Here is a 27,266-nt window from a genome sequence, read left to right on the forward strand (position 1 = left end):
GTGGTAGCTCTCCCTAACTCAATGGTTGTAGCTACTGAATATATCTCTCGCTACTGACAACAATCAAGGATTGCTGAAGAAGTTCAGCGATCTGTAGACTATCTATACTGCTCCTCTCTTCTCATAGAACGTCCCTCAACTCCTGCACTGCCTCACGCTTAGTCCTCTTCGTTCAACTTTGCCGTACCTTGCCATATCCCCGATGTCCTACTCCGCTCACCTCGCCTAACTTTGCCTAACTTCCCCTGTTCTGCTCTCCCTCAGTCCCCTTCTCCTAACTTCGCCGTAGTTCTCCGCTAGGCAGGGTTATCGTGACAAATACCCTCTTGGTTCTCGTAACTTCGCCGTAGTTGGTCTCAGTGGTTTGGGTGGTGGTTGGTGATGGTGAAAGGAGGGTCGGTGATGGTGGTTGTCAGGGATGTTACAATGTAGTTCGTGACATTGTCTAAGTGACTTCAGACATACCCTTTATCCTACACTCAGATACTTTCTATTGTTATCGTCCAATCCACTCTACGCTATCACTTTGTCTCTTGTCGTCGTTGTCCACTGAAGTTAGGTCAGGTCACTGCCTAGCTCTCTGTCACAATCGTTGTTTCTTCTGCTCTACTGACCGACGGTCGACAAAACCTCGGCTAACTATGTCATAGTGGGGCGTCGATGTCTCACTAGGACAGGGTACTCGTTGGGGAGCTACGGCTAACTTCGTCGTAGTGATACGTCGAGTGGTAAATGATAGGATGATCGTTGATGAACCGCGGCTAACTTCGCCGTGGTACGTCGAAATGCTCGATGGTAGCTCTCCTTATCTCGAAGGTTGTAGCTACTGAATATATCACTCGCTACTGACAACAATCAAGGATCGCTGAAGAAGTTCAGCGATCTGTAAACCATCTATACTACTCCTCTCTCCTCATAGAACGTCCCTCAACTCCTGCACTGCCTCACGCTCAGTCCTCTTCGTTCAACTTGGCCGTACCTCGCCATATCCCCGATGTCCTACTCCTCTCACTTTGACTAACTTCACCTAACTTCCCTTGTTCTGCTCTCCCTCGGTTCCCTTCCCCTAACTTCGCCGTAGTTCTCCGCTCGACGGGGTTATTGTGACAAATACCCTCTTGGTTCTCGTAACTTTGCCGTAGTTGGTCTCAGTGGTTCGAGTGGAAGTCGGTGATGGTGGAAGGAAGGTCGGTGATGGTGAAAGGAGGATCGGTGATGGTGGTTGTCAGGGATGTTACGACGTAGTTCGTGACACTCTCGGTCGTAACATGACGACAGATGACGACAGATGACGACAGATGACGACAGATGACGACAGATGACGTGATTGATGTATACAATGTCAAGTCTGGTTGACTCAGTGATGGGAGGGTGATTAAGGTTGAATGGTGATCCACATGTCATACGATGGAACGAGTTGAGACGATTTGAGTAAAGTTGACTGGACTTGAGTGGATGATATGCACGTGGTATTTACAGATATTTGAGGGTTATGACAGCTTCTTAGATAGATGACTCATCAGCTTATTCATTCATTGCTAAGCAGATGATTCAGCAGGATAGGTTTTAGATAGATAAATAGGTAGATAGAATGACAGAATGCATACTCTTCTCTTCAATTGACTTTCTACATTGGAGACGTTTTTGGTACTGATCAATCGCGTCTTACAAATGGGGTCCCGCATGATATGTCATCTCTGGTTACTAGACTCTAGACGGACAACCTTCAACAACTTGGCATCCTGCAGTGACCTCTATCAAGTGTTATGGTCATGTCGCGATCATCGCCTTTCACATACGATGACGGTCCTTTGGTGTGGGTGAGTGTTGTGTCAAGGGCTGGTCCCACAGACGCTCTGTCCGAACGGGATTAACGTTAATCCCTTCCACCGCAATCATCAAATTGGTCGGACCTGACGTCCAGATCGACTGCGAGATGACGGGCCTGGACGCGACGAGAGATCAATTATTGGAGATTGCTGTGATCATAACCGATGGGAAGCTCAATCCTGTCGATGAGGGGATTGACTATGTCATTCGGACTGAGGAGGCGGTGTTGGACAGGTGAGTCAAGGAATCTTTCGTCCTATGGTGTTCCTTCTCATTCGCTGCGTCTTTAACGAGTTGTACTGAAAGCCAATCAAACCATATTGAAGCTCAACAGCTGGCTTAGATATCAACGATATGGAACAAAGAGACGAATGCTTACACTCAGTATGGGGGAATGGTGTGTCGAACAACACGGCAAAAGCGGTCTTACTGCCGCATGCCTCTCTTCGCCTCATACGCATCAAGAAGTCGAAAAAACGGTCAAGGAGTATATAATGAGATGGATACCTGAGCCAGGAGCGGGGTTACTGGCTGGTAGCTCGGTCCATCTTGATAAAGCGTGAGTTCTCACTCCCTCTGGACAGGAGTAGGGTGAATTGACGAACTCCAGGTTCTTAGTCCGCTACATGCCTAGTATCACCGATCATTTGTCATACCGCATTCTCGGTCAGTCATACTACTCATGGAATTTGCTTATTGACCGAGATTGGTAAGGGCAAGCTCACGGGCAGACGTCAGCTCTATCAAAGAGATATGTCGAAGATGGTATCCCTCAATTCGAAAGAAAGAAAGTGATAGTCGGGAAGGAGAGGTGGCACATCGGTCCGTTCAATCTTTTCTGTCTTCTTTGCGTCCTTACTCGCCCACGACGGAGACGTTGAATTAATACGTCAGAGCCTTGGACGATATCCAAGGAAGCATACGGGAACTCAAATTCTACAGGGATCACATCTTCCCACCTCTCGAGCCTGTACCATATTCCACTCCCGCAGCTAGCACGGTTTCGTCAGCAGAAGAAGCAACCATATAGGCTTCTCGCTTGTTCTCTACCATGCATGTCGGAGTGATTGATACCTAGACAAAGCTCTTGTATATCACCACAGCGTCCACATACTCTTCTCCCCCCTCTGGGCCGCTTCTTAGCCGTCCGGCTTGCGGTATCAGTCCTACTCGGCTGAAACCTAAAGAATCCCAAAGCCGGAGGGACGCAGTATTATCTTGCGTGTCAGCTAAAATAGGGATTCGAGTTGAACGAACTTACTTGCGTACACCAGGTTGAAGACACTGGATTTGTATCCTAATTGAGGAGCGTACTCGCAGAAGCTCTTTGCCAGAGCAGCGCCCACTCCCCGTCCTCTGTGTTGTTCTGGGACTAGAAAACCAGCATTCTCATTGATCAAACTCCTCTCTAGTCTGACGGAGACGGGCATGGACTCACACAAATCTGGCTATCAATTCTTCTCCCAAGGGCAGTTGGACGTTGAAAAACTCACATGACTGCTTCTTCCGGGGTAGTTCGGCTTTCTACGTGACTGTGTCAGCAACCTTACAAGACGGAGAAGATGTACCGACATGTAATACGTTCCTCCCAGTGATACTTCCCAGCTCTGCCCACATCTTGCCTCTTCTAAAGTCTCCGGAGGATTGTTTTCGACGGATACGAGTAGTCCAATGATCGTCACGCTTGAAAAGTAATAGGCAACGAATTCTTCGTATTTTAATGGAGTTTCTTGAGGGTAGGTTTTGCCGTCTGAGCCAGGTTAGTCATCGGATAAGTAGCAGAAACAAAAGATAGAACCGACCTTGGATTTCTGTATTTAGTAAGTGATGAACATGATGAAGTAATTCAGAGGGAGCATCTGAGCCAACGACAGGAAATGTCCAGAGAAGACAGTCTGGGTTTTTGATATCCCATGTCCTGACTGCTAGAGTCGTCTTGGGTTCGGGGGCGGCTATGGATCCATAAGCGGACATTGTCGAAGGATATGGGAGCGGTGTGCCCACTTGAGTGTATACGCAAGAGGGAGAGGGACAAAGATCATGGTGATCATGATAGGTAGCCCGGCAGCTATTATGTAGCTTGTCGTGATGATGTCCTTGCGACCGGTCAATTCCGTTGCATCCGTTGGCTCACTCGATGACACCGAGATGACTAGTGGTCACCGTTCGAGAAGCTTTTCCTATATCTCTCCTTGACTCCTCATCATGTCCGTCGGCATATCTGCTTATCTGGCAGTCTCACTCTCATATTCGCTCCAGCCATGGTGTCATCACACACAACTCTTCCTAGCTCCGAGTCTGACCTTGCATTCCGTTAACACCGCTCTCGTCATTCCGACTTGAGTACTTAGCCCTACGTGACTGACTTCTTTTAGTTTATCTCTCTCGAGCTACGGTATTCCCCAATGTCAGCTCCCCTACTCACCATACTAATTCTTCCTCTCCTTCACTGTTATACAGCTCGAGTGGCCCTATACGGAGCTTGCGATATCGCCAACAATCACCTTGATGTCAATACCAAAGCCTTCGAGACGGACTGCGATTCCTTCGGCTGTGAGTTTTCTTTTTGGACCGTATACAAGCTGATTTGGATTCACAGTCTGCACGTCGAACGGCACTTGCTTTCCCAGACAATGTCGGTACGTCATCCATGTCACCCTCTACTGTACAGATTTCAACACACAGTGGAGAGAGCTGATGGTGATAGACGCGATGAGTATGTTTTGACATCGCTGCTGGACGCCAGTATTCCAACACCACCACTTTGTCCGGAAGGCATGTTCTGTCCTGACGATGCTTCTGGCTGTTTACCTTGGGTTCCGTTGGGAGGTAGGTGTGAACTCAACAGGGACGGTAAGGTTTTCCTCTCCTTGTTTCTCGGCATCGGCAAGAACCGAATCGTACTCACGAGAAGACGAATGTGAGCCACCGAGTACACCGTTTGCTGTCAAGCCTGATGAGGTGGGAGTTGGAAAAGGTGCCATTTGTCTGCTGGGAGTGTGTATGTTAGTCCTTCCTCTACTACTTACCCTATGCTACTCAAGTACCATCAGCTTGATGGACTGTGCTGATATCAGGTGGGAGAACGTAGGTCTCGGTGGGACCTGCGAGACTGAGAGTACAGTGAGTTGCTCTCTTCCTGTATTGGAGAGGAAAGTGTCTGACTTAGATCAGACATACACAGGGTTTGATACGGACGGTACAGCTTTCAATACGAGCATTACCAGAGATAATTGCATCGAAGGTCAAGGTTACTGCGTATGTCACATGCCCCTTGTCGGTTATGAATGCATCTGACCGTACAGAACGTTACTATGACTCAATGTCTACCGGTGAAGGATGTGGGAGACTCCTGTTGGGAGGATCAAGAATGTGGTTCAGTATGTCTTTTTCATGTTCTAAGTATCGAAAAGGCTGACGACAAGTACACTTGCACTGCACAGACGCAGCAGGATGGCTCCTCTCTGGTGGGAAATTGTGTTGACCCACCAAACAGCCGAGTGCATATCCCACGGTGGCTGTATGGTCTTTCAAGCACCGGGGTGATCATTGGTAAGTATCTCCCGGGAAGAAGCATGGCCTTGTGAATGAGGCTGACCCATAGCCACGGGCATGATTCTGTGGGGTTTGGTCAGGATGCATCGTCAATCCGAGGAAGCGCAGCTCAAAATCATGGAGGAATATCAGAAGCAACAAACGAGGTATGTCACGGGTAGGTGAATGATGGAGAGAATTGCTCACAGTCAGTTATAGGACGTCGATCATGTCCATGCACTCGCTCGCGATGCGTGAGAAAGGCAAAGTGGCTCGTACAATGAGCAAGAGGAGTGAGGCTAGCGTGAAGTATGTCAATTCGATAATCAGGCCTCTGGATGACGGCGTGTCACGAGGTTCCAGTAACGATGCGAAAGTCGTATAGCTTGATGCACAGATATGTATGATCTCATGTCCATGATATGATTCACCCACTTCCCTTCACTTCGCCTATCATCTCCGAGCGGCTTCGATAGCCTGCTTGACAGCGGCGATGACCTTTGGATGGGTATCACGGCCAGCAGCGACGATACCTTCGTTTTCGGCAAGTGTTCGACCCACACCAAATTTCAACGGCTTGCCGTGCATGTCGGTGCATACCCCGCCGGATTCGTGAATGAGGAGACAGCCTGAAGCGTGATCCCAGATCCGTTCGATGTAGTCCTTGCCCCCGGAGTATTTGGTGGGTATCCGCAAGCTGAATGATCAGCATAAATCAGTCATGCGGGATCGTATCCTCTTAGCAAGACCGAAAATCGTGGAGAACGTTGACCAAGGAAACTCACTAGATACCACCCTCACCGCGAGCTAGACAAGCATACTTTGCCTGACTGTCCATACGCAAGCTTGGCCTTTGAACGCCAAGGAGTCGGCCAATGTTGGCTTGTATGTCATGTGCCGAATGACCAGCCTCGACGGACTCGAGGAATGTGAGGGGAGAAGGTTCGGAAGGGGAAGATGGTAAGGATATGCGAGTGTAAGATGGGGTAGAAAGAGGACGCTATTGAAGATGAGTCTGACAGTCCCGCGCAGTATAGTGATTGACTCACCGACCAGCTGCCTTCCCCTTTGATAGCGATCATCAACACTCCCTGACCATTGGGAATGACCTCTTCACCCAGTTTTGCCGGTTCTGCGCCGAGATTCGGGCAGCCGATGATTCCTAACTCCACCTCGCCGTCAATGATTAGAGCTAAGCATACGGCGTATTGCTGATGACGGATGAAACCTGACGTTCCGTCCACTGCGAGGGTCAATCCACTATCAACGTTACCGAACATACATACCAGGATCCTATCAGTCAGCTGCGCACATCACCACATGTACCCAGCGCTCACAATGGTCCAGTATCTCCCTTTAGATCCTCCGGAAGCAGATCCAGCATCGATAGCGGCGAGGATCCTGGTTGCATTCAACAACGTCCGTCAGGTCAATGCTGGGACTTACTCCTCTTGACTCCACTGCTGATTCTTTCCCCATCCCTCCTCTACCTGAAAGTTGTCATTCACCAGACCAATCACTCGGTCAAGCAGAGATGAGTTTGATCGAAGCTCCGAAGTGTCCTCTTCACCGATGATGAGATCTGAGGGAAAGTGTGAGCGTAGATGCAAAGATATCAGTGCTTGAGCCGAGAGATCAGCGGCTGTTTGTCAGTCTGAGTATGGTCAAGGTCTGAGGAGACTCGCCCGTCACAGGCGACCTATCCGCCTTGAGTATGGTATCGTCCTTGACCAAGACATTCTGCACAGCTTTTGTCCTGCCATCAGCGGGTCCGAGAGCATCATGAACACTGACAGGTGACAGGCTCGCAGGACGGAGAGAACACCCAGGTCTGCCTCTTTGTGCAGACGGGTGAACGGAGGTACAGACATGGCGTGGCTGAATGGTCGTTTACGAAGAGGTGAAGGGAGATGAGAGAGGGTCGATACAGCTGAAGAGAGGCGAAGAAACATGCAAAGTTTACAATGCAAATTCCCAATGAGAAGGATGACGTTGGGTTTGGCAACTTTCAATCGGGAATCCACCACGTGGCACCTGGCGAGGTCGTGCCTATCTATGGTCAAGCGAGATGCCACACTCGGAGATTGACGGTAATTTCGAAACCTGAGTCTTCAACTTTTTCATCATGGTTGAAATCTGAGCGTTTTCCTTTATCCTTCTCTTTTCTACTCTCCAAAAGGCCAACAAACACAGTGAGAGCTTTTTCCATTCATTTTGGGCACGAGGAATTATTGAGAAGGAAGCTGAAGTAACAGAGCCACTACTTGCATCATGTCGGCTGAGGACGTTTTCGAAGGTGCCATTGGTATCGGTCAGTATTTCCTCCGACCTTTAGCATCATTCAACTGACTTGTGTAGACCTTGGTACTACTTACTCTTGTGTCGGTGTTATGTCTCATGAGCGTGTCGAGGTGAGTTCCAGCTCCCTGATTTCTTTGGGAATGAGCTCCCGCTGACTTTTCAGATCATCGCCAATGGTGTGCTAATTTCACAAAGACTCCTTTGTGCAAGCTGACGACTTCAGACCAAGGTAACAGAACCACACCATCTTACGTCGCCTTCAGCGAAGGCGAGCGTCTTATCGGAGATGGTGAGCCTCTTTCTGTGGATCTGTGGACCGGTGGTTGACCCATCAGCTGCCAAAAATCAGTCCGCCATGAACCCCCGTAACACCGTCTTCGATGCCAAACGTCTCATTGGTCGGCGGTTCGATGACCCCGACGTCAAGAAAGACATGAAGGTCCGTTCTACTCTCATAGGTCATACATCTATGTACTGACAATCAGCACTGGCCTTTCACCGTCATCGACAAGGACGGCTCACCTTATATTCAAGTCGAGTACCTCGGCGAGACCAAGCAATTTTCACCTCAAGAGATCTCGGCTATGGTCCTCATGAAGATGAAGGAGATTGCGGAAGCCAAGTTGGGTAAGACCGTCACCAAGGCTGTCATCACGTGAGTGACCGCGTTCGTCCTACGGCCTCAAAAGCTCACGAGCAGCGTCCCCGCCTACTTCAACGACTCACAGCGTCTGGCAACCAAGGACGCTGGTGCCATCGCTGGTCTTGAGGTCTTGCGTATCATCAATGAGCCCACTGCTGCTGCCATCGCCTACGGCCTTGACGATACTTCCACGGAGGAGCGTACCGTGCTCATCTTCGACCTTGGAGGTGGTACCTTTGACGTGTCACTCCTTACCATCCACGGCAAGGTGTTCTCGGTCAAGGCTACGGCTGGTGACACACATCTCGGTGGCGAAGACTTTGACAACACGTTGCTCGAGCACTTCAAAGCCGAGTTCAAGCGCAAAACCAAGCACGACATCTCTGATGACCCCCGTGCCATGCGTCGTCTCCGATCAGCTTGCGAGCGTGCCAAGCGTACCCTCTCCTCAGTTTCTCAAACTATGGTCGAAGTTGATTCTTTGTACGCCAGCACCGACTTCTCCGCAAGTATCACCCGTGCTCGTTTCGAAGAAATCAATGCCGCTGCTTTCAAATCCACCCTTGAGCCCGTTGAAAAAGTCCTCAAAGACTCCAAGATTGCTGCCGGCAAGGTCGACGACATTGTTCTTGTAGGCGGTTCTACTCGTATCCCCAAAATTCAGTCCCTCGTTTCCGAGTTCTTTGGAGGTCGCCAACTGAACAAATCCATCAATCCAGATGAGGCCGTCGCTCACGGTGCCGCCGTTCAAGCCGCCGTGCTCACCGGTCAGAGCTCGGACAAGACTGCCGACTTGCTCCTCCTCGACGTCGCCCCGCTGTCTCTGGGTGTTGCCATGCAGGGTGACATCTTCGGTGTTGTCCTTCCCCGTAACACCGCCATTCCCGCCAACAAATCTCGAGTCTTCACCACGGTCGAGGATAATCAAACCACCGTCATGTTCCCAGTCTACGAGGGTGAGCGAACGCAATGCAAGGACAACCGACTTTTAGGCGAGTTCGAGCTTTCCGGAATCCCTCCCATGCCAAGAGGTCAAGCCGAGCTTGTGTGCACTTTTGAAGTTGACGCCAATGGTCTGCTCAAGGTGTCTGCTCAGGACCGAGCCTCCGGTCGCAAGGCCCAAATTTCTATTCAAAACTCTGTCGGTCGATTGTCATCCGAAGAGATCTCTGCCATGATCAAGGACGCAGAACAGTGAGTTTCAAGCCGGATCTCATGACAGCATGCTGACCCTTCAGGTTCAAAAACGCCGACAAGGACTTTTCGGCCCGACACGAAGCTAGGAATGAACTCGAGGCGTATCTGCACACCTGCGAGCAGTCAATCTCGGCGCCCGAACTAGCCTCGAAGATGAAGCGCGGTGCTCGCGGTGCCGTCGAGGCTGAAATCGCCAAGGCGCTGGAGAAGTTGGAGCAGGAGGATGCGAGCGCGGATGAGCTCAAGAAGGCACAGTTGGGCGTCAAGAGGGCCATGCAAAAGGCCATGGCATCTGCCAGATAGGAGATATCTCTTGCGCATAGTCATTTCATTGTACAGGAAGCATCTGAGATGAGATGGGATTGTTCATTGTGCATACAGATCTTTGGTCATGGTGCATGGTGCGTGACTGGCTGACCAACCACTGACTAGACTAGATAGACGATGGACCATGTGTAACTCGACGGTGATAGTTTGTGAACGATCGGTGAAAGAGAATCGGAGGCGTCTATTGTTTTAATATCAAGTTCATTTGCGTCTCTTGGACAAGATAATGCGTCGTCAAGGTTAACTGTCGGCTGCTTGAACGTTGCTAGGCGACGAGCTTGCTAGTAAGTATTTCAAAGTCTACTCATGAACGCATCATACGATCCCCCTGATGGCCCTCACGACCGTCTCCCTCGCTTCTCTCTCTCTTTTACTGACATAAAGCTGGCAGATTTGATACTCTTTCGTCGTTACTTACTACTTTATTTTGCTCAACATTCATCGGCGCTGGCGCCTCGCTCTTTACACTTTATAGTCTTGAAAATAGATCATCAAGTGTCATGTCAGTTGGAACTTTGTTCAAGCGCGAACTTGTACGTCTAGAGAAAACATCGGGTCGGAGGACACTGATGTACAGACGGGGAGGAGGTTGATATGGAATGTGTTGTGGTATGGGGTGCATTTCTTCCTATGTGAGTCATTCACTCAAGCTCGAGGCCCTCCCGCATCACATGCCTCTTTTCAAGATGTCCATCGCCTCCCGAAGTGGTAGGAAGCGAAGTCTGGTAGGCTTACACATGCGATAGAGCTTTCGAAGAGTCGCCAGTTGACGGACAGTCGCCTATGGTTGGTACTCTCAAGAAACCAACACACGACTCGCAGCCTTGAATGGATTGAAGTTTTCGGTCTGGACATCTCGTGGAGCTGGGCTGGTCCTAGCGTTTGACGGGGGGATGATTCTGTTGCCTAGTGAGTCGTCAAGCATTTCATTCGTCGATACTTCATCATCCTTGGGCTTGAGTTTCGCCCGTGTAACCTATCTCTCCATAAGATGGAATGGAACGGAAGACGGGTTGCAAATTTGACTCTAGCTCACGAACAGTGTTGAGGAATATAATAAAACTTGTCAGACCGAAATTACAATGGCTCTTTCCCGCCGATGAGAATATCTGGGTGAGTTTCTTGTCTGCCTACGACGTCGCAGGAGAATTGCTAATAGCTGTCAGTTTCATCGTCAAGTAGCTTACCAGATGTTATTCTGGACTATGGTGCATACTACCGCGCACTATGTCAACTTTATCAACGTGAGTCAAGATATCGCTATCAAACGTATGACTGATCAAGAACAGGTAGAGAGGACTCAAGTCCGAAAGCAGACAGCGTGGGAGGTGAGTTTTACAACTGGCAAGTCAGCATTTCTGATGAAATAGATCCACTATACTCAACCGGGTGGACTCACAGGTCACGTCATGTGAGTTCTTCTACAAACATGACAATCCTGTTTCTCGACATGTACAACTTTAGACAGATTTTAGCTGGACCTAGCGCTCACTCCGAGGTTGCTCATCATGCTTCTCATCTATACCACCGCTCACGCTTCGGTTCGACAACAATGTTTCGAGGCGTTTTGGTACACTCATCATCTCGCTTTCTTCTTCATGGTCGGTTTGTACACCCATGCGACCGGCTGTTTCGTTCGAGATTCCGTCGATCCGGATTACATCCCTACCTTTCCCTTCTACTCGACTGATCATTGTCTCGGATACGAGAGTTGGAGGTTCACCATCTGGCCTGGGATCTTGGTAAGTCACTTTCACCGTTGAGAAGTCAAATATGTCGTCGATGGGATGACTGACTGACAGTACTTTGGTGAGAGAATGTGGCGCGAGGTTCGTGCCAGACGTCAAACCAATATCGTCAAAGTCCTCTCTCACCCATCTGGCGCTCTTGAAGTCCGTTTCGTCAAGCCAAGTTTCAAGTACAAAGCCGGTCAATGGCTGTTCCTCAACTGTCCCGATGTCTCAAAGTTTCAATGGCATCCGGCAAGTTCAACATCACTTCTTCAGTGTCTTGAGCTGACCAAGTAGTTCACCATTTCCTCTGCTCCTGAAGATCCATTCGTCTCGGTCCATATACGTCAAGTCGGAGATTTTACCAAAGCATTCGGTGCCCGACTGGGTGCTCAGGTGAACACAGTCAGCGGTGAACAGTTGGTCGGGGAGAAAGATGTCGGTAGGCGAGGAGACTTCATTGAGATCAACCCAAGCAGTATTGGTTTGGGTATGCCCACATTGAGGATTGATGGGTGAGTCGGTGCCTTCTTGTGATGATGTGCGCTAACGCGACCAGACCATATGGTGCACCCGCCGAAGACGTTTTCAAATCGGAAGTCGCTGTCTTGATCGGTGCTGGTATTGGTGTAACCGTAAGTGGTTTTGCCACTCATGAGAGAGGATAGCTCACCGAGTAGCCATTTGCATCCATCCTAAAACATATCTGGTACGCTCAAAAGGCCGGTCGTCTTGGTGCTCTGCGCAGAGTCGAGTTCATTTGGTCGTGCCGTGATACCGGTGAGACGCAAAAAGTCCCCTCATATGTTGTTGCTGATCAATCAGGCTCGTTCGGTTGGTTCCAGAGTATTTTGGAAGAAATTGAAGCTGCCCAGACTGATCGTGAGTGACCACAAAGATCTCCCCTCACTAACCTGACAGCCAACTTTTTACGCATCTCGGCAAGTCGTTCCTCCCTTATCCAACGCGTAGCTGATCTGAGCAGATCTACTTGACACAGAAGATGGACATTGACGCCGTACAAAACATTGCGATCAATGAGTGAGTTGTTCCTACGTATTAAGAGGGGATCACTGATAGGGCAGCGTGGGACAAGAGTACGAGTACGTCTTCCTCGCTCTTAGCACCGATTGATGTTAGCTGACATTTCCAGTCCATTGACTCTCCTCCGTTCCCGGACGTTATTCGGTCGACCAGATTTCCGCCAAATCTTCTCGTCGCTCTCGAACAGTATCGAGAATGGATCGTATCTTCAAGGCAGGGAGGCAAGTTTACGCACTCGCTTGGGTGTTTATTTCTGTGGCGTGAGTGTTGCTAGCACGACTCCTCCCCATGCGTGACCAGTCGACGTGTGAGGAGTGACGCTGACTAGACAGCCAAACAACCTAGCTAGGGTCATCCGTACTGAAGCGATGAAATGTAAGACTCCTAACGTAGATGTCAAGTTTGTCAAGGAGCATTTTTAGAATGCAGGGCATGGCAATCAGGGAGAGATCCCCAGGTACATATCACGACGTCATGCATTCGGAGATTGTTTCGCTGTGAGCTCCGAGGGTGGAATGTGTGGGTTGGAACCCAACTTCCCGCACAACACAAAATCTCTTCCCGCACAACATTTTGGGCGCCTAACCCATGGTAGAGGTCTTTTGACACGCCTAACTCCCTGATCACCCTTGTCCAATTAGTAAATATCCTCCCAACCACCCTAACCCCCTAACCTCCCTAACCCCCTAACCCCCTAAACCCCTAACCCCCTAACGGTAATCCATCAACATGGCCTCCACCTGATGGCGGAGGCCCAAGCTGTTTTGGAAGTTAGGCATGTCAATTCTATGCATCTGGCTCATTAGGCGCCCAAAATGTTGTGCGGGAAGAGATTTTGTGTTGTGCGGGAAGTTGGGTTCGTGGGTTGTTTGGAGCAATCTTTGGAGCAACTGCCGAGGAGACTTTGGACTGAACTGTTCCTGTCAAAGGCCTGGGACAGGCGATAGGGAACATAGCGGAACGTTGAACAGAGACACCTTCCGGCGACTGAGACCCGAAGGAGTGAGGGTGGGTGGCGAAGGATGGGTGTGATTCCTTGATTTCTGCGCAGTAGTCTCTCCCTTGCCGTCCGGTCCTGCCCTGGCCCTGGCTTGCTCCCATCTCGACTTTTTATGGAGGATTGGAGATGCCCAGAAATCTTTGGATCATTCGTCGTTTATCCCACACTTACTCGTACTTTGTTTTTCCATAGTAGTGTCAACGCCACTTGAGTCACAACTCGCCAATCTGGTCTGAGACCATCAAGATCATCGTTGTTTGTTTTAACGACTCCACACACCCCAAAGTCATCCACCGGTCCGACAGACGGATCATCAAGTACAAATTCCCTCGCCACTCTGTCATTTGGAGCCATTCGAGTGGTTTGATTGACCTTGCACTCGTTCTCACAGCACAAACTGTTGCTGAACGTGACTTGAGGTGACGGGACAAGAGAGGAGATGACGACGAGTGTGATGAACGCTCCTGAGGAGAGAACAGTCGGGTTGAAAAGGTACGTCTCATCTCTCGGCACATGGCTTTTCACCAGTAGTAGTAGGCCTAGGCCTAGTAGTACTTAGTGATTGACATGTCTCTTGGACAAACCCTCTCGCACTTTCGACTGCTTGGGGTTGTCGCTGATGCACACAGTGGCGATGAGTCTCCTCCTGACCATCCTGGACACATAACAACGCCCTCACTCGTGAGTCTCACTCCCGTAATGTCTTGCAGCTTGGGGGACTTCGATGTTGGCCCTTTGGGATCGCATCGAGCACGGACAGATGGATAGATAGACCTCGGTGAACTGTGGAATAAGACACTGCGACTACTGTGCTGCATTTAGGCTCCTCCCTATCAACTCGAGCTCACCTCACCTACCTTGGCCACCTCTCGTCACTGCATCATCTCTCATCTACAGACTACCCCCGACGAGTTCATCCATGATCTATGATCTATGATCATCTACCGCACAGACGGACAAAGGCATAAGGATATATATACATATTCACTCCACACACCGAGTCTAGGCCCAATCCCCCCTTACCCAATCGACCCGCCTATCCCTTTCTCTCCCTCTTTCTGAATTCCCGGATCTCTGATAATCCCAACCTACCTCAACCCACCTGTCCCGCGTCCCGGGTCACATCCTCACTCCTCCCAGTCCCCCGTTTGAATGAAAAGTCCAACCCCAGTCGTTCGCTGACACGCCGTCACAGCAGTCTTCCTTTCAAGCCACATCCCTTCGACTTCTTCACGCCAACAGTGTCTCATTCGTACCGTCCATTCACTCTTCTATCGATTTACACCTACTTCCATCATCTCATCTGCTTTCTTCTTCCCAGCCCCCCGCGAAATCTTCAAACAACACCCCGATAAATACTGTTTCATCACCACTTCCCTTCCCGCCATTCCTACCACCCCACATTTCAAGTTTGAGACAATCACTCTCCAGGAGGAGATCGTCTTACCCTCCTTCAACCACGCCCGGAACATCCCTTCCCTCGACTCTCGGCGGTACACCAGATATTGGTTCAATAGCGACGTCGGAAACAGGCTTTTTCTTTGGGTTTGGTAACGAGTTCGACGCCATGGCTGCACCCCCCGCCACTGGTCGTCTGATCTCTTCCGTTTCCCCCTATCCTTCGGTCCATGACACTCCCACTCCACCGACAGTCAAGCTTACGAGCCACCCGACTGCAGGAGCACTGGACGGAGGAGGGGAGCCATCAATCTTCTCATCTTCACCCGATCCTCAACTACCCCTCACTCCTGGTCGGATAGCCCAGTTTGGCTCAGACCTCGTTTGGAAGACCATTCTCTCAAGCGTGGTTGAAGTGCAGGATATAGGGCCAGTCGCAGTGTCGAGGTTATTACATGAAGTGTGGAAAAGAGGAGGAGGAGATGCCGTCACTCAATTGAGTCTTTGGTCGAACATCTTCATGTCTCTGGCCTTTCAAGAGGCAAAGGGTGTGACGCGAATATCTGCTCCATCTCCTGACGCTGCACTAAACCTCAAAGATCTCTACGCTCTCACCGTCCGTCATTGGGAACCCGCCATCTTTGCTGGTCTCCTCTCACAACATGTGGGCGACACATCATCACCTTTCACCGCTCAGCTCAGCAAAGAAATCTACGGTCCGGCAACACCTACGAAAGCATTCGACGAGACAGACGTCCAACAGTGGATGAATCTCACTCCTAGTGGTTTGGATATCGCTGCCTTCCTCGGTACAACCCCCAAAGGCTCCACTTTTCCCGAAGCCCCGATCACCGATTACTTCCCACACACTGAACCGACAAGGTCCTCGACTATGGTCAGTGATGCCATCCAAAACGAGGTCATCAACGACTTGATCACCGCGATCGAAGACCGAGAAGATGATGCTGTTTCGAAGGAGTTGGCTGAATGGGATGAGCAAGTCAAGGAGAAGACAAAAGATCTGGCGTTGTATCAACTGCCTACTCCGGAGACGGATCGTCTGGACTCTCCATCCCTCCCCGGAACGGCGCCACACAGTTCTCAGACATTACCGTCTACTAGACAGAACTCGACTTCCACTCAAGTGCTTTCACCTGAAACGGTCCCTCCTACTCCCACTTCTTCCCGCTCTCATCCTCATCCGTCCGTCGGCTGGAAATTACCGATGCCCATTGAAAAGTTCGTTCCGCCTCCACCCATGTGCATGTTTTTCAACCCCTCGTTCAAAGATCTGCAGAAGGGCAAGGTCGGGCTGTGGCAGGGAGATCTGGTGCTCAGAGGGAAGAATGGCGGTAAATTCGGGATATTGATCATCGGGGAGGCTGAAGCGTCCGACTTGTGGTGAGTCTCTGTTGTCGTCCTCACGTCAGTTGCACAATATTCCGCACCTCAGCTGACATATCAGGCAGGTCAACACGTGGCCTCAGACGATTGTTTATCCTCCGGAGCAAGCTGGGCCCGTTGACAACTCGACATCGTCCATGATACCAGTCGCTCATCTGGCACGAGAAGGTTACACTCCCGCGGGACAGGGTATGGTTTTATGTAAGGATCAGGATGTTGCTCCATTTGTACGAATGGTGCAAGGCTTGCATGCGGAGGGGGTGGTGAGTTGACATATCTTATTCTTTCCTTCTCTGAAGCCTTTTCGACTCTGGACCGCGTGTTGGACATCAGTTGTGCGGGTAGTCCCCGCTCCAGCATGCGGACATAGTGAATGGGCTTGGCTAACGCTTCAGGCCTTCCATCTCCCCAGTATTTCAAGCGCCCCTGTCGTCTTCCTTCCCGCTAAATTTGACTCGTCGGACGTCTTACAACGACTCGGCGTGGCGTTCATGACCAAGCCCACTCGATCAGACCGACGTGGCACAGCCCCTGCCGCCGTTCATTTCCCTGTGGACGGTCGACCTTCGACAGCTGAGCTGGATTCAGGTTCCGATACACCCAAGAAGAAACGAAGACGACAGAGCGCACCTGTCAAACCGAGTGCGGCAGCGAGCAGTCGGAGAAAGAGTTCCCTCCTGCCTGGTGGGACGAGCAAGATTGATGAGGATTCAGCCAGCGATGTCAGATGAGTCGAATCACAAAGATAATACAAAACGAGAAAGTATAATCATCACACGCAGGATTAAGTTACGCGATCAGGTCAGGGCGAGCTGTATTAGATGGGAGTAAGAAGCAATACGATACACGAACAATTGCATGGCAACGAGACACGGACAGTTCTTTTCGGGGTTATACACGTACCCTGTTGTTGAGATTATTAGTAGGCGAACAGACACACACGTACACGACAGTTTCATGCAAACACATGGCATATGATGTGGACAGCTGCAATAAATGATAATGCAGACTTGTGCAGGGGATGATAAGTAGACAAAATGACTCCTTGTGCGGAGGGGAAATCAACGTTCTTCGTCCAACCAATCCAAGAATTGAGGGGTGAAGTAACTGAGGATGATGCTGGCTCCTGTTTGATCAAAGACAGATCTGTGTTTGTGTCAGGGAGGGACTGACCGGCGCGGACCATCCCTTCGGTGGTTTCGAAAGCCATCGACTTAAGATCATAGATGCCTTTCTCAGCTCCAGCGACGACCATAGCATATTCGCCTGACACTTGATAGCAAGCGGTGGGATATTCGGGAGCGATCTGGGCACAGTCTGAGATGATGTCAAGGTATGGTAAAGCAGGTTTGACCATGAGGATATCTGCACCTTCCGCGGCGTCTCGTCTCTAATTGATCAGTCATCACATCTGAGGACGGAATGCAAGATATCGCTCACTATCGCTCTCCTAGCTATGCCTCTACCGTTGGGAGGAAGTTGATAACATTTCCTATTCCCAAACATCGGCGCATTCCCTGTAGCATCCCTGAATGGTCCATACATTCCACTAGCGAATTTGGCAGAATAACTCATGATGGCACATCTGTTCGCTAGTCCGGAGCGCATGAGACCCAGTTTTATAGTCCTGATCCGACCGTCCATCATATCACTCGGAGCGACGACATGAGCACCGGCTTTGGCGTAATTGATAGCTACTTCTGCTACTCTTTCCGCTGAAGCTTGAGCATCGATAGTGGGTTGATCGGAGTGTGTTGGATTAGGAAGTGAAGAAAGAATACCGCAATGACCATGAGAAGTATATTCGCATAGACACACGTCGATGACGAGCAAGAGCTGGGGGAAAAGTTTCGATAGAAGTTGCAATGCTAAGATGACTGGAGTTTCGGGGGAATCGGCGGCTGACCCAATTGCATCCTAACATTATCAGCTCTCTCTAATTCAGATCTTTCTCTGTTTTGAACCAAATTGGAGATGATTTATCAGAAGGAGTGAGATGATTAACCTTTTGAATCTTCATGGGTACGCCAAATAGAATGACAGATTTCAAGCCTTTCTTCACCAAAGGTCCGAGAAAACTTTCGAGTTTGTTTATACCCCATCTCTTTTGACCAGGTAGAGTGGAGATGATCTCTTCAGCATCAGGATCGTCCGAGATGAAGATAGGGTAGATGAACATGGATTTGGTGAGGGTTCGACCGTTCGCCTGCCATGATCGAAGAAGAGGGTGATGTATACCGCCGTGGAGGATGGAAGAGATTTCCAGTTCTGGGGATCGTATCTGATGTCAGCGATCAGGACTCTCACCTAGAGTTATGGACACTCACGGTGTTTGACATGATGGCCTTGACAGTGAGGACAAGTGAGTGAGAGAAGAAAGAAAATCTGATCTAGGTTTAGAAGTCGGAAAGGATGTCAAATTAAGTAAGTTAACTAAATGAAATGAAATTTTGACGCCGAAGGATGGAAGAGCGATCGAAGAGAAGACGACGTTGAACGCTCAGGTTGCATATGTAGTCATCTTCTCACATGATCATGTAGTCATGGCGCAAAACACTACAGTATCCTCAGCTCAACCAAGAACAACAGCATCACTCTTGGCCGAGGTTGGGCACGGTACAGCTGCAGAAGTTAGGCATCTCCTTCATCTCACTCGGCAAAGCTGATACGTTGCAGCTCATCCTCTCGGTCCGGTACACCAGTAAGGAGCCGTCTCTCTAAGTTACCTAAATCGAGGGCTGACTCCCGAGACTCACCCTTCGGTCCTACCTTCTTAGGTTCTTTAGATGACAAGCTTCTTCAACACCGTCCTCATGTCGGATCGTCGACTCTGCAAAGGGGCGATCTGGTGGAGATCATCGGGCCAAGTGGTTCGGGCGAGTTCACTATGGAATGTTTCGATTCTCGCTGATCAAGATTTAGGCAAGACGAGTCTAGTATCCTTCTTACTTCTCACGACACTTCTGCCGTCTTCCATCAAGTTATCCGGAGGTACGGAAGTGCCATTAGGAGGAAGAAATGCCCATGCCAGTCTGATCTTTCCTGTCACCCACCGATCAATCGTTTCGACGTTGGCGAAATCTATGCGGTCCCATGTAACATCCATGATCAGTGCTGCTCGTTCAACAGAAACTCAATTTGATGATGGAGATATTTCCCCCATCATCGACACGATCGTCCGAACTTCATTAGCCAGATTGGGGGTTATTCGGATCAAGCCAAGGTGGAATGATTGGTATTTGGCTTTGAGATCGATTCTTTCCCCTCCCGACCTCACTCTCGACTTCAGTGGTCTAAGATATACGAATCATGGCATGTCGCTGGTCATTTGTGATGGATTTGCCGATGGCTTCTGGCCTGAGCGATGGCATGAAGAGGAGAGATCGGGACGGAAGGCACAAGGGCTGAGAGGAGGAGATGACGTGGGTATGAGGGATGTAATGGAAATGGTTGGTAGATTAAGGAAGGAACTAGGAGCCGTTGTCGTTTTAACGATCCAAGGATTCTGGGTGAGTCAATACTTCTGATAACAGTCGCGGCTGAATGTTACTAGCAAGCCGGACATACACAGTTCTTCACTCCTCATCTCAGTCCTCCATATCCTACACCTTTCACCACAAACCCCGACGATCAACCGGTACGATCTCGTGACGACCCTCTCCACTGGCCGCTAAATCTTCAGTTCACCTTGATAGGCCGAGACCGACAAATGCAATTACCAGCGGACATCACTTTGGTAGATGCTATGAGGATGGAACAGCCATTGGAGTTGCAAAACTTCCGAGGGCTGTTCCGAGTGTCGAGGTCTCACAAAGTCGGTGGGAGTAAAGAGGGAACAAAGTTCTCATGGCGGATAGGACCTGAAGGACCTGAAGGGTGGGATGATCCAGACGATGACATGGGCATGTCATAGATTCGTAGGAGTCAGGATAACACATTGTACGATAGTCAACATCATCGTTATCATGCATATTTCATCGTTCATCTCATGTCTATTACTCCTAGTTAAACATGTAAATCCTGTCTCAAACGAGGGGGTAAAAGGGGCCGATCAACGAGCTTTCTGCTCCACCCTCGTTTCGCAGTTTCAGACATTCGTCATGTTTCTTTCGCAATGTCAACCATGCCTGTTCTACGGCTACAGATCAGCAGGAAGAGCTTGGGCAAAAGTCTGGAACTCACCTGAACATGGCCAGACTTCCGAGATAGCCTTCAAGGCATCGTAAACGTACTCCAGGATATCATCCGCATCTCTCCAATAAGACCTGCTCATTCTAGAAAGCTGTATCGCTCTGATGGAGTCAGTCAATGGACGGAGAGAGGCATTGGATCGGAAACTCACACAAATCCTTGCATCAAATACCACCAGCAATACAATGGTCGTTGAGTAACTTTGGGTATACCGTCGGGAGGATCGGCAAATTGAGCAAGGGTGACAAGACGACGCTGAAACCAAGAGTCTAAGCGGCTCCAATTAACGGCGTTCAGAAACATTCGAGTTACTAACAGTATCAGCATAATTCATGCTACTTGGTCTCTCGGACTGCGGAGATACCTCAGTGAGGCCAAGAAGGAACTCACCAATTATCCAATCTTTCGCTTGCCAGATATAATAGTCGGCCATGTCGGAAAACATGCTCAGAGCCTCTTCAATCGCCTGCAACTCTTGTACGATCTCACTCCGACGCGCACGGTCCACATTCCCGGAATTGACGGTCATATGCCACAATGATATCGTTCGATGGTATAAAGCCCAAGGAGTGAGTTTCCCCCGCTCCCATTCGCCTTTCTGTTGATAGTACGCCTCACCAGGATATAAGACGGAGAACTTTAGTCATTAGTCTTAGTTTGATTGAGTGTACGAGGGAAATACTGACGTTGACTGGTAATGTGGAGGACAATACCAGTGGTGCCCGACCGATGGTACATCTCCATAATCCAGCGCTCGCAGTGACGGCACTCGCAGACCAAAACATCCTCCGCATCTCTTCCCTCTGAACTTCGGCGGGAGTCCATTCTTCGGACCATGCTGGAAAGTTGACCCATCGTTTGACGTGTGGCGCTGCACCTTCTGTCCTCGACGGAGAAGGCAGCTGTTGACGTAAAGAGCCAACCAAGCTTGCGGATATGTGAGGATTGTCCACATCCAAACGTTGTGAAACACAGGCTCGAAGACAGGAATCCATATAAACCAGTGCCGCGTTGAGACGTGCCGCCGAATGGTGGGAATGAGGATGCATCTCGTACACACCTAAGATGATGGCGGCTTGAGCGTGTGCGGGTTCCCGAGAACCTGATTGGAGGCAGTAATCGGTGATCCTCCGGGCTTCGTCGGCAAAGTCTAGAGCGCGAAGTTGGCCGGGTAGAGTATTGCCTTCTTGTATCAAAGTTACGTGGGCGAGCATGGCGAGGACGATGTTAGGTGCGAGTGATATATGATCTCCCGTGGATTGTAGGCAGCGGAAGAAAACGGTGCGATTGAGAAAGTTATGCCACATCTGACCATCGGCGAAGCTGGATACAATCAGCTTGAGAACCAAAGGGTGAATCGAGAGAAAGGTGAACTCGCAATGTTTTGACGTTGTTGATGACCTTGGTTCGAGCAGCGACTCGATCACCGGAATACGCTCGAAGAATCCAAGTCCACCAGCCTTCCCTGGCGGCGGCGATGTCGCCCGGTGGCGAATACAACGGCATGAAAGAAGGAGTGGAGTGGGTCTCATTCTTTGTCGTCGCGGGCATCACCTGACGTAGGTTGCGTGCGGCAGCCTGAGCAGAGCTCTCCGCATAAGGGACAGGTTCCTCGAACCGAGCGGCAGATTGGCCACTTGTCGCTGACCCTCTGGCATGGTCACGTATGAAGAGTGGTGTGCGGACGCCTGCATCTGCTTGAGTACTCTCGACGCTTTGACGTTGGAATGTGCCCCTGCTCTTTCCCCTCAATCGACCTGGTAGTCAGTGGGAAAAGGTCGACAGAGGAGACGAGACACGACTGACCTCCTGGCTGCTTGTCTGGTCCACGTCGCCGAACATGATCGTCGTAGTGACAAAGGAGTTCTCGTTTCTCACAATTTGCACAAATCGGTTTCTCTCCGGTACATTTTACCTTGCGAGCTCGACTGCTTCGTCAGCGACATTGAGCAGAAAAGAAAAGGGGCGAATAAGTGGGGAGTCATGTCTGATCCACGAGGAGATAGGAAAATAAAAACTCGCCAGTTACTACAGCTTATAAAGTGAAGCTTCCTGTTGCTGCTGTCCGCCATGGGACGTATATGCGACATGGGGAGATGGGATGGTCAGAAGATGTCGTTAGGCGGAGTGTCAGCATGACCCGATTGCCGCCGATTCTCGGTATGTGAACGGCGACTGCTGGATGCTGGGCGTCTGACTGTCGTGCGTTGGACGATACGAGGCATTTTGCAATGACACCAGGATGAAATAAAAGGAAAAGAGATAATCCCAATGACCGAAAGGTCAATCGCCGTTCACCGTGGAAAAACGACGCCCTTGGTGTTCTGGCCGCACTCGCCCTGCTCCGCCCACGCCGACGCCCGCGCAGAATTCGACCGACGATCGTACCTAGGGTCCTGTTTAGCACTGGGATCGTTGCGCCCGGAATTTGTCGGCGATCTTCACACCTCCGCTGGGGATCGGGAAGGGGAGAGAGTCCTCCTTTCCAAGCTAGTGAACGGGTGGGAGTGAGGACACGTTCGGGGGTTGTTGCGCCCGAGCGCGTTGGGAAGATTTCGGTTCCCGCTTTGGACGATCGGATGAGATCCAGCTCCGACGCAAGACCGAAGCGAGGGCGTAAGGGAGCGAGGGGACAAGGGGCGCCCGGGGGGGGGGGGAGGGAGGACAAGGGGGCAAGGGAGGAGATTCGCTATAATCAGACGTTCAGTACCGACCCGTGGTACACTGTGCACAATGGAAACATGCGGTCGACGTCACTGAAAGGAGGGGGAGCGTGTCAAAGTGAAGAGGGGATTGATATGTATCAGACACCCCTGCACCCCCACGTCGGCTACGCCCGCTTCCTTCTCCGGACTGTTGTCAGTCGAGGGTTCAACCCTTCAACGCATGAGATGTGAAACTTCTGGGGTGGGTCAAAGTGGGTGTTCAGACAATGAGGTTCGGAAGAAGGAGGGCTGTTGAAGGGGTGATTGACGAGGGGGGGAGGGATTCCGAGTACGTACACACTGTAGCTTTGATGAGTAGGGTCCCATAAAAGACGTAAGCAGATATAATTGCCTCTTTCACGGTTCAAAACCCCCCACTCTATGTTTCGGTGTCCGAACGATTCATTCCCCTGGATCTCCAACACTGTTCGTCCGGTGACGGAAGGAGGGACGGAACCGTCGGAGTCGGCATGCTGCAAGAGCCAATCCGGATCACGGACCCATATAAATTGAAGAGACCGAGATTATAAAAGATGGAGAGGATCATGAATGATCCGCACGCCGAACGTCGGTTGAGTATTTGTCAGGATGAAGGACTCATCGATCGGGATCTCTCAGTGATGTGCCATGTCGGACTCAAGGAACGTCAGCGGCAGGAGGAAGGGTAAAGGATCCGAGACAAAAGCCGTATGCTGGGAAGGGCCAAGCCAGGGGAGAGGACGCCCACGAGGACAGTGATCACTGAGGAATGAATGATACTCGAGTGTTGTTCAGTACTCATACTGGCAACTGTACAATACATTAAAAGGTGTACAGTAAGTGCGGGATGAGAGCGCGACGCTTTGTAAACAGACAGTCTAGCTCGTTTCAGGGATGAATCTCGCGTGCCAGGCACCGCTGCCGAGGCGACCAGGCACGAATCTCCTCTTTCCCCTTTTGAGACTCGACTCTACTCGACCCGACCTTTTGAGCATCAATCATCTGTTTCTCTCTCTCTCTCTCTCTAGTACAGCACTCTGCAGCACTGTAGCGAGGACTCCAGTCTGTTCCAACGTGGAACGCCCCTTTTTCCTTGGTGCGCAATCCGATCCCATCATGAAGATTTCCGTTCAACCGTTCCACTCCCCAGCACCACCTTTCGCTCCTCCTACACCGGCAGAGAGCACTCGCTCATCCCCTCGAACATCTCCCAAGCGCAAGCGACCCTTGTCCTCCTCGTCCTCGTCAACATCTCTCGCAGTCTCCAAGCGGCCTGTAGAGGCCCAATCCCGTCTTGTCAATCATTATGATCCGGGGGTGTTCGTCGTCGAGCGTTTGATGGCTCGGTCGTATGGACGCGGATACGGACCTGATGGCGTGTTCGAGTATCAATATCTTGTGCGATGGGCGGGATACGGGCCAGAACACGATACGTGGGAGATGAGGTCGACATTACTTGATGGGGCAGAAAAGCTGCTGTCTCAATTTGAGGGAAGAGGTGAGCGTCTAAAACCCAGGCTGATGAGATTCAGTACTCCATGGTACATTCCCCTTCCTTATGTTTGCTATATGGCCCTTTCCACACCGACTGCATCTTTTGCGCTTACGACTCAAGGCAGAATGAAAGGAGGTGAACGGCCGAAGTCTATTGATCTCAAAAACCAGGAGAAAAGAGGGATTGGCTATAATCTGACCTCCTAGATCATCCTTTCACCATCCTTGAGAGTAGGAGTTTGAACCCGCGCGTCTACCTCGTTCAGTATTGCGACCAAAGCCTCACTGTCCCTCCATCCCCACTCTGTCAACGTCTTTGGCACACGATTGCACAGATCAAATCCCGTGGTGACATATCATCTGCTGCAGTAGACCTCGCCATGCGTATCTATCACGGAAAGCTCATCTCCCCTGTTCCCCTGCCTGTCAAAACTGTCCCCAAGCCTAAGAAGACCCATGGTGAGTCGCAGTTCGCCTATCGCTCGCTCGCCATCTCCCCGATCTGCGCTATACCCGTTGTCAAGGAACGGCGCCTCTTACATCCACAAGCTCGGCGCACCCGCAACTTTGGCGACGAGCGAAGGGGCGTATAGCTGACGAGATCAGCCCGAGCACTCCTCACCCTATTGGACAGACAAAGGTTCAAGCAAAAAGCTTCTAGCAAGAAATGGTCCTCGATGTGGTTAGCTCGATGGCGAGAAGGCAAGACCATCCAGGAGGAATGGATCGAACGATCGAAACTCAGCACTTGGTTTGGTGATCGTGCTACCCAGCTCGTCAAGGAGTTTAATGATGAATTGCTCGCTGCGCAGAAGGCAGCCAAGCAACGTGAGTACTATTGTCATCCGTGACAATGAATCTATCGACGATTACGTTGACCTTTAGCTACCAAGCCGAGCGAGTACGATCTCGAACGCTTACGCAACATCGAAGAGAACAAGGAGTTGATGAAGCAGCTGGGGCTAGCGGTGTGAAGAGCCCTACTTTCCCTTGGCCAGCCGCCCTCGACGTTCCCATTTCCACCTGGATTAGACAGATGAAGAAGGATTTCTAGTCTATACAAGTATCGTACAGCATATCGTGTCGTGAGATCAACCAAGCAGCATGCGTTTCTCATCTGGCCTTGAGCGTAAGTCATGTACATGCATGCATCAATGAAGGTACGATTCTGGTCAAATTACATTAATCCATACGTGCTCTCAACTGCCGAGTGATCACTTTGTCATGTGTTCTTCGGAGTCAGCACTGAGCCATATAAGCGAGTGGAACTCACATGACGTGGACGATTGCACCCCATCCGCTCAGCGCATCACGATCAACAGCATTCAGTAGCGTTTGAGAGATAGTCTCGAACAAATCTTCAGGCTCCTATGTTTGTCAGCCAGGTGATCGACCACCTTGAATATAAGACGCCCACCAAATCAGGCTCCCATAACCCCTCCGCAACACCAAAAAGCTTGTTGGAGGCTGTCCCGGCAACGGCAAAATCTTTGGGGGTGGTGATACATCCGATGCTGCAGGGCATGAGCAAGGTCCCTGCGATGTAGGGCAACGACTTACGTATCCATGGTGGAGATGAAGGGTTTGGGATGGGGGTCTAGCTCTGTTGGTGAGGGAAGTCCAGCGACGACAGGTTCGATGAAGTACGGTCCGAATCTTGTGGTCAGCGTGTGTGATATCACCGAGCATCATCGGCGACTCACCGCTTCTCGTACAACGTAGAGGAGACCAAGTGTGTGAAAGTCTTGGGGGTAATCTCACGCTCCTCCTTCATGCGATACATGTTGACTCGGAATCGCAGCTGCTCACGTCTGAGCGGTCAGTCAAGGTTCTCTGTGGTGGTGCGTCGACCAAAGACAGATGTTGACTGAGACACTACACTCACAATGTGTAGACATCTGTAGCTAGACCAGGAAGGCCGTAGTAGAGCTTGTCATTGACCGGAAAGACCTTGTCAAAGTTCATAGCCACACCGACGGACTGCTGGCCCAATCTCAAGTCGGAAGCTATGGCTACGCAATCTTTACCGATCATGGCCACCACCGAACCTCCATTGTATTCCATAATACTCTATAGTGTCAGCGGAGAGTTGACAGAGAGATACGAAGAGGACATACCATGATGGGCAGAGGGTGGAATGTGAGGAAGAAGTAGGTTGTGAGAGGTGGTGTCAAAGGTCAACTAGTAGTCTGAACGCGCGGCCCCAGTGAGAGAGGTGCTAAAAGGGGGGGTACGAATATAGACATGATTGCCCATGCTTCGATCGACGTCGGTATCTGCAACGCATGCAGCATGCAGCGAGTAACTTACCATATCACAACTATCAATTCATATATATGCCAACAATCTCTTCTCTATCTCTTCCGTGAGGCAAAGCCTTACCACTTGTATTCACTGTTACTGACTTGATCAGAAGAAATGTCAAGACGGCGCTTCTACAAGCACAATATCACGATGTGGATGACTTGTTAGGTCTAAACCCGGAAGAC

The 27,266-nt window shown here is 50.4% G+C and overlaps 11 protein-coding genes across 11 annotated transcripts; 6 read left to right on the forward strand and 5 right to left on the reverse strand.

Moving 5' to 3' along the window:
* Positions 1–1,772: 1,772 nt before the first annotated feature.
* Positions 1,773–2,860, forward strand: TREMEDRAFT_29140 (uncharacterized protein; the record flags this gene model as incomplete). Its single annotated transcript, XM_007003205.1, has 6 exons — positions 1,773–1,820; positions 1,925–2,064; positions 2,216–2,389; positions 2,441–2,496; positions 2,562–2,652; positions 2,725–2,860. 6 exons carry the CDS (start codon positions 1,773–1,775, stop codon positions 2,858–2,860), a joined length of 645 nt encoding a protein of 214 aa, XP_007003267.1.
* A 44-nt stretch (positions 2,861–2,904) lies between these two features.
* Positions 2,905–3,804, reverse strand: TREMEDRAFT_68045 (uncharacterized protein; the record flags this gene model as incomplete). The annotated part of the gene is made up of 5 exons (XM_007003614.1): positions 2,905–3,047; positions 3,092–3,218; positions 3,324–3,354; positions 3,403–3,580; positions 3,633–3,804. The coding sequence occupies 5 exons, from the start codon at positions 3,802–3,804 to the stop codon at positions 2,905–2,907; spliced, it is 651 nt and encodes a 216-aa protein (XP_007003676.1).
* Positions 3,805–5,734: 1,930 nt separating this feature from the next.
* On the reverse strand, positions 5,735–7,315 carry TREMEDRAFT_43141 (uncharacterized protein). The gene is made up of 8 exons (XM_007003275.1): positions 7,159–7,315; positions 7,050–7,120; positions 6,811–7,006; positions 6,702–6,765; positions 6,651–6,657; positions 6,414–6,607; positions 6,150–6,364; positions 5,735–6,061 (listed from the first exon to the last, which is right to left on the reverse strand). The coding sequence occupies exons 1-8, from the start codon at positions 7,233–7,235 to the stop codon at positions 5,818–5,820; spliced, it is 1,068 nt and encodes a 355-aa protein (XP_007003337.1). The 5' UTR covers positions 7,236–7,315; the 3' UTR covers positions 5,735–5,817.
* A 192-nt stretch (positions 7,316–7,507) lies between these two features.
* TREMEDRAFT_43142 (uncharacterized protein) lies at positions 7,508–9,903 on the forward strand. The gene is made up of 9 exons (XM_007003276.1): positions 7,508–7,556; positions 7,620–7,675; positions 7,723–7,775; positions 7,829–7,841; positions 7,889–7,954; positions 8,001–8,104; positions 8,151–8,320; positions 8,366–9,502; positions 9,547–9,903. The coding sequence occupies exons 2-9, from the start codon at positions 7,636–7,638 to the stop codon at positions 9,806–9,808; spliced, it is 1,845 nt and encodes a 614-aa protein (XP_007003338.1). The 5' UTR covers positions 7,508–7,556; positions 7,620–7,635; the 3' UTR covers positions 9,809–9,903.
* Positions 9,904–10,332: 429 nt separating this feature from the next.
* Positions 10,333–13,028, forward strand: TREMEDRAFT_68048 (uncharacterized protein; the record flags this gene model as incomplete). The annotated part of the gene is made up of 18 exons (XM_007003615.1): positions 10,333–10,365; positions 10,410–10,464; positions 10,610–10,741; positions 10,875–10,945; positions 10,999–11,076; positions 11,122–11,160; positions 11,203–11,243; positions 11,331–11,574; positions 11,635–11,814; positions 11,860–12,077; positions 12,122–12,197; positions 12,243–12,342; positions 12,388–12,444; positions 12,484–12,503; positions 12,548–12,603; positions 12,648–12,665; positions 12,716–12,866; positions 12,939–13,028. The coding sequence occupies 18 exons, from the start codon at positions 10,333–10,335 to the stop codon at positions 13,026–13,028; spliced, it is 1,659 nt and encodes a 552-aa protein (XP_007003677.1).
* A 729-nt stretch (positions 13,029–13,757) lies between these two features.
* Positions 13,758–16,405, forward strand: TREMEDRAFT_73458 (uncharacterized protein; the record flags this gene model as incomplete). Its single annotated transcript, XM_007003670.1, has 3 exons — positions 13,758–14,098; positions 14,236–14,287; positions 14,802–16,405. Coding segments are annotated over exons 1-3 (1,707 nt in total), but the record flags the coding sequence as incomplete, so codon positions are not given.
* Positions 16,406–17,345: 940 nt separating this feature from the next.
* On the reverse strand, positions 17,346–18,861 carry TREMEDRAFT_38168 (uncharacterized protein). The gene is made up of 5 exons (XM_007003239.1): positions 18,736–18,861; positions 18,414–18,689; positions 17,849–18,325; positions 17,582–17,798; positions 17,346–17,534 (listed from the first exon to the last, which is right to left on the reverse strand). The coding sequence occupies exons 1-5, from the start codon at positions 18,745–18,747 to the stop codon at positions 17,470–17,472; spliced, it is 1,047 nt and encodes a 348-aa protein (XP_007003301.1). The 5' UTR covers positions 18,748–18,861; the 3' UTR covers positions 17,346–17,469.
* Positions 18,862–19,160: 299 nt separating this feature from the next.
* On the forward strand, positions 19,161–20,321 carry TREMEDRAFT_29341 (uncharacterized protein; the record flags this gene model as incomplete). Its single annotated transcript, XM_007003232.1, has 3 exons — positions 19,161–19,278; positions 19,325–19,921; positions 19,966–20,321. Coding segments are annotated over 3 exons (1,071 nt in total), but the record flags the coding sequence as incomplete, so codon positions are not given.
* A 225-nt stretch (positions 20,322–20,546) lies between these two features.
* TREMEDRAFT_60923 (uncharacterized protein) lies at positions 20,547–22,824 on the reverse strand (the record flags this gene model as incomplete). Its single annotated transcript, XM_007003377.1, has 8 exons — positions 20,547–20,673; positions 20,751–20,910; positions 20,990–21,236; positions 21,286–21,906; positions 21,989–22,356; positions 22,406–22,527; positions 22,740–22,792; positions 22,813–22,824. The coding sequence occupies 8 exons, from the start codon at positions 22,822–22,824 to the stop codon at positions 20,547–20,549; spliced, it is 1,710 nt and encodes a 569-aa protein (XP_007003439.1).
* Positions 22,825–24,399: 1,575 nt separating this feature from the next.
* TREMEDRAFT_60924 (uncharacterized protein) lies at positions 24,400–25,831 on the forward strand (the record flags this gene model as incomplete). The annotated part of the gene is made up of 4 exons (XM_007003378.1): positions 24,400–24,781; positions 24,985–25,236; positions 25,384–25,605; positions 25,734–25,831. The coding sequence occupies 4 exons, from the start codon at positions 24,400–24,402 to the stop codon at positions 25,829–25,831; spliced, it is 954 nt and encodes a 317-aa protein (XP_007003440.1).
* Positions 25,832–25,959: 128 nt separating this feature from the next.
* TREMEDRAFT_68051 (uncharacterized protein) lies at positions 25,960–26,897 on the reverse strand (the record flags this gene model as incomplete). Its single annotated transcript, XM_007003616.1, has 7 exons — positions 25,960–26,008; positions 26,051–26,145; positions 26,195–26,291; positions 26,338–26,433; positions 26,481–26,588; positions 26,663–26,847; positions 26,895–26,897. The coding sequence occupies 7 exons, from the start codon at positions 26,895–26,897 to the stop codon at positions 25,960–25,962; spliced, it is 633 nt and encodes a 210-aa protein (XP_007003678.1).
* Positions 26,898–27,266: the final 369 nt, after the last annotated feature.

The sequence above is a fragment of the Tremella mesenterica genome, assembly GCF_000271645.1.
Source record: "Tremella mesenterica DSM 1558 unplaced genomic scaffold TREMEscaffold_3, whole genome shotgun sequence".
NCBI classification, from domain to species: domain Eukaryota; kingdom Fungi; phylum Basidiomycota; class Tremellomycetes; order Tremellales; family Tremellaceae; genus Tremella; species Tremella mesenterica.

What these genes read in the sequence shown, in the direction of transcription:
- TREMEDRAFT_38168 (XM_007003239.1), bottom strand. An exon ending in GCATAGCTAGGAGAGCGATA is followed by an intron (nt 17,799 to 17,848) that starts GTGAGCGATATC and finishes CTGATCAATTAG; the next exon opens with AGACGAGACGCCGCGGAAGG. An exon ending in CGAAGGGATGGTCCGCGCCG is followed by an intron (nt 17,535 to 17,581) that starts GTCAGTCCCTCC and finishes TTGATCAAACAG; the next exon opens with GAGCCAGCATCATCCTCAGT.
- TREMEDRAFT_43141 (XM_007003275.1), bottom strand. Translation starts at nt 7,235, where the DNA reads ATGTCTGTACCTCCGTTCACCCGTCTGCACAAAGAGGCAGACCTGGGT. An exon ending in CAGCAGTGGAGTCAAGAGGA is followed by an intron (nt 6,766 to 6,810) that starts GTAAGTCCCAGC and finishes GAATGCAACCAG; the next exon opens with GATCCTCGCCGCTATCGATG. An exon ending in AAGGGGAAGGCAGCTGGTCG is followed by an intron (nt 6,365 to 6,413) that starts GTGAGTCAATCA and finishes CATCTTCAATAG; the next exon opens with CGTCCTCTTTCTACCCCATC.
- TREMEDRAFT_43142 (XM_007003276.1), top strand. Translation starts at nt 7,636, where the DNA reads ATGTCGGCTGAGGACGTTTTCGAAGGTGCCATTGGTATCG. An exon ending in GTCACCAAGGCTGTCATCAC is followed by an intron (nt 8,321 to 8,365) that starts GTGAGTGACCGC and finishes GCTCACGAGCAG; the next exon opens with CGTCCCCGCCTACTTCAACG. An exon ending in ATGATCAAGGACGCAGAACA is followed by an intron (nt 9,503 to 9,546) that starts GTGAGTTTCAAG and finishes CTGACCCTTCAG; the next exon opens with GTTCAAAAACGCCGACAAGG.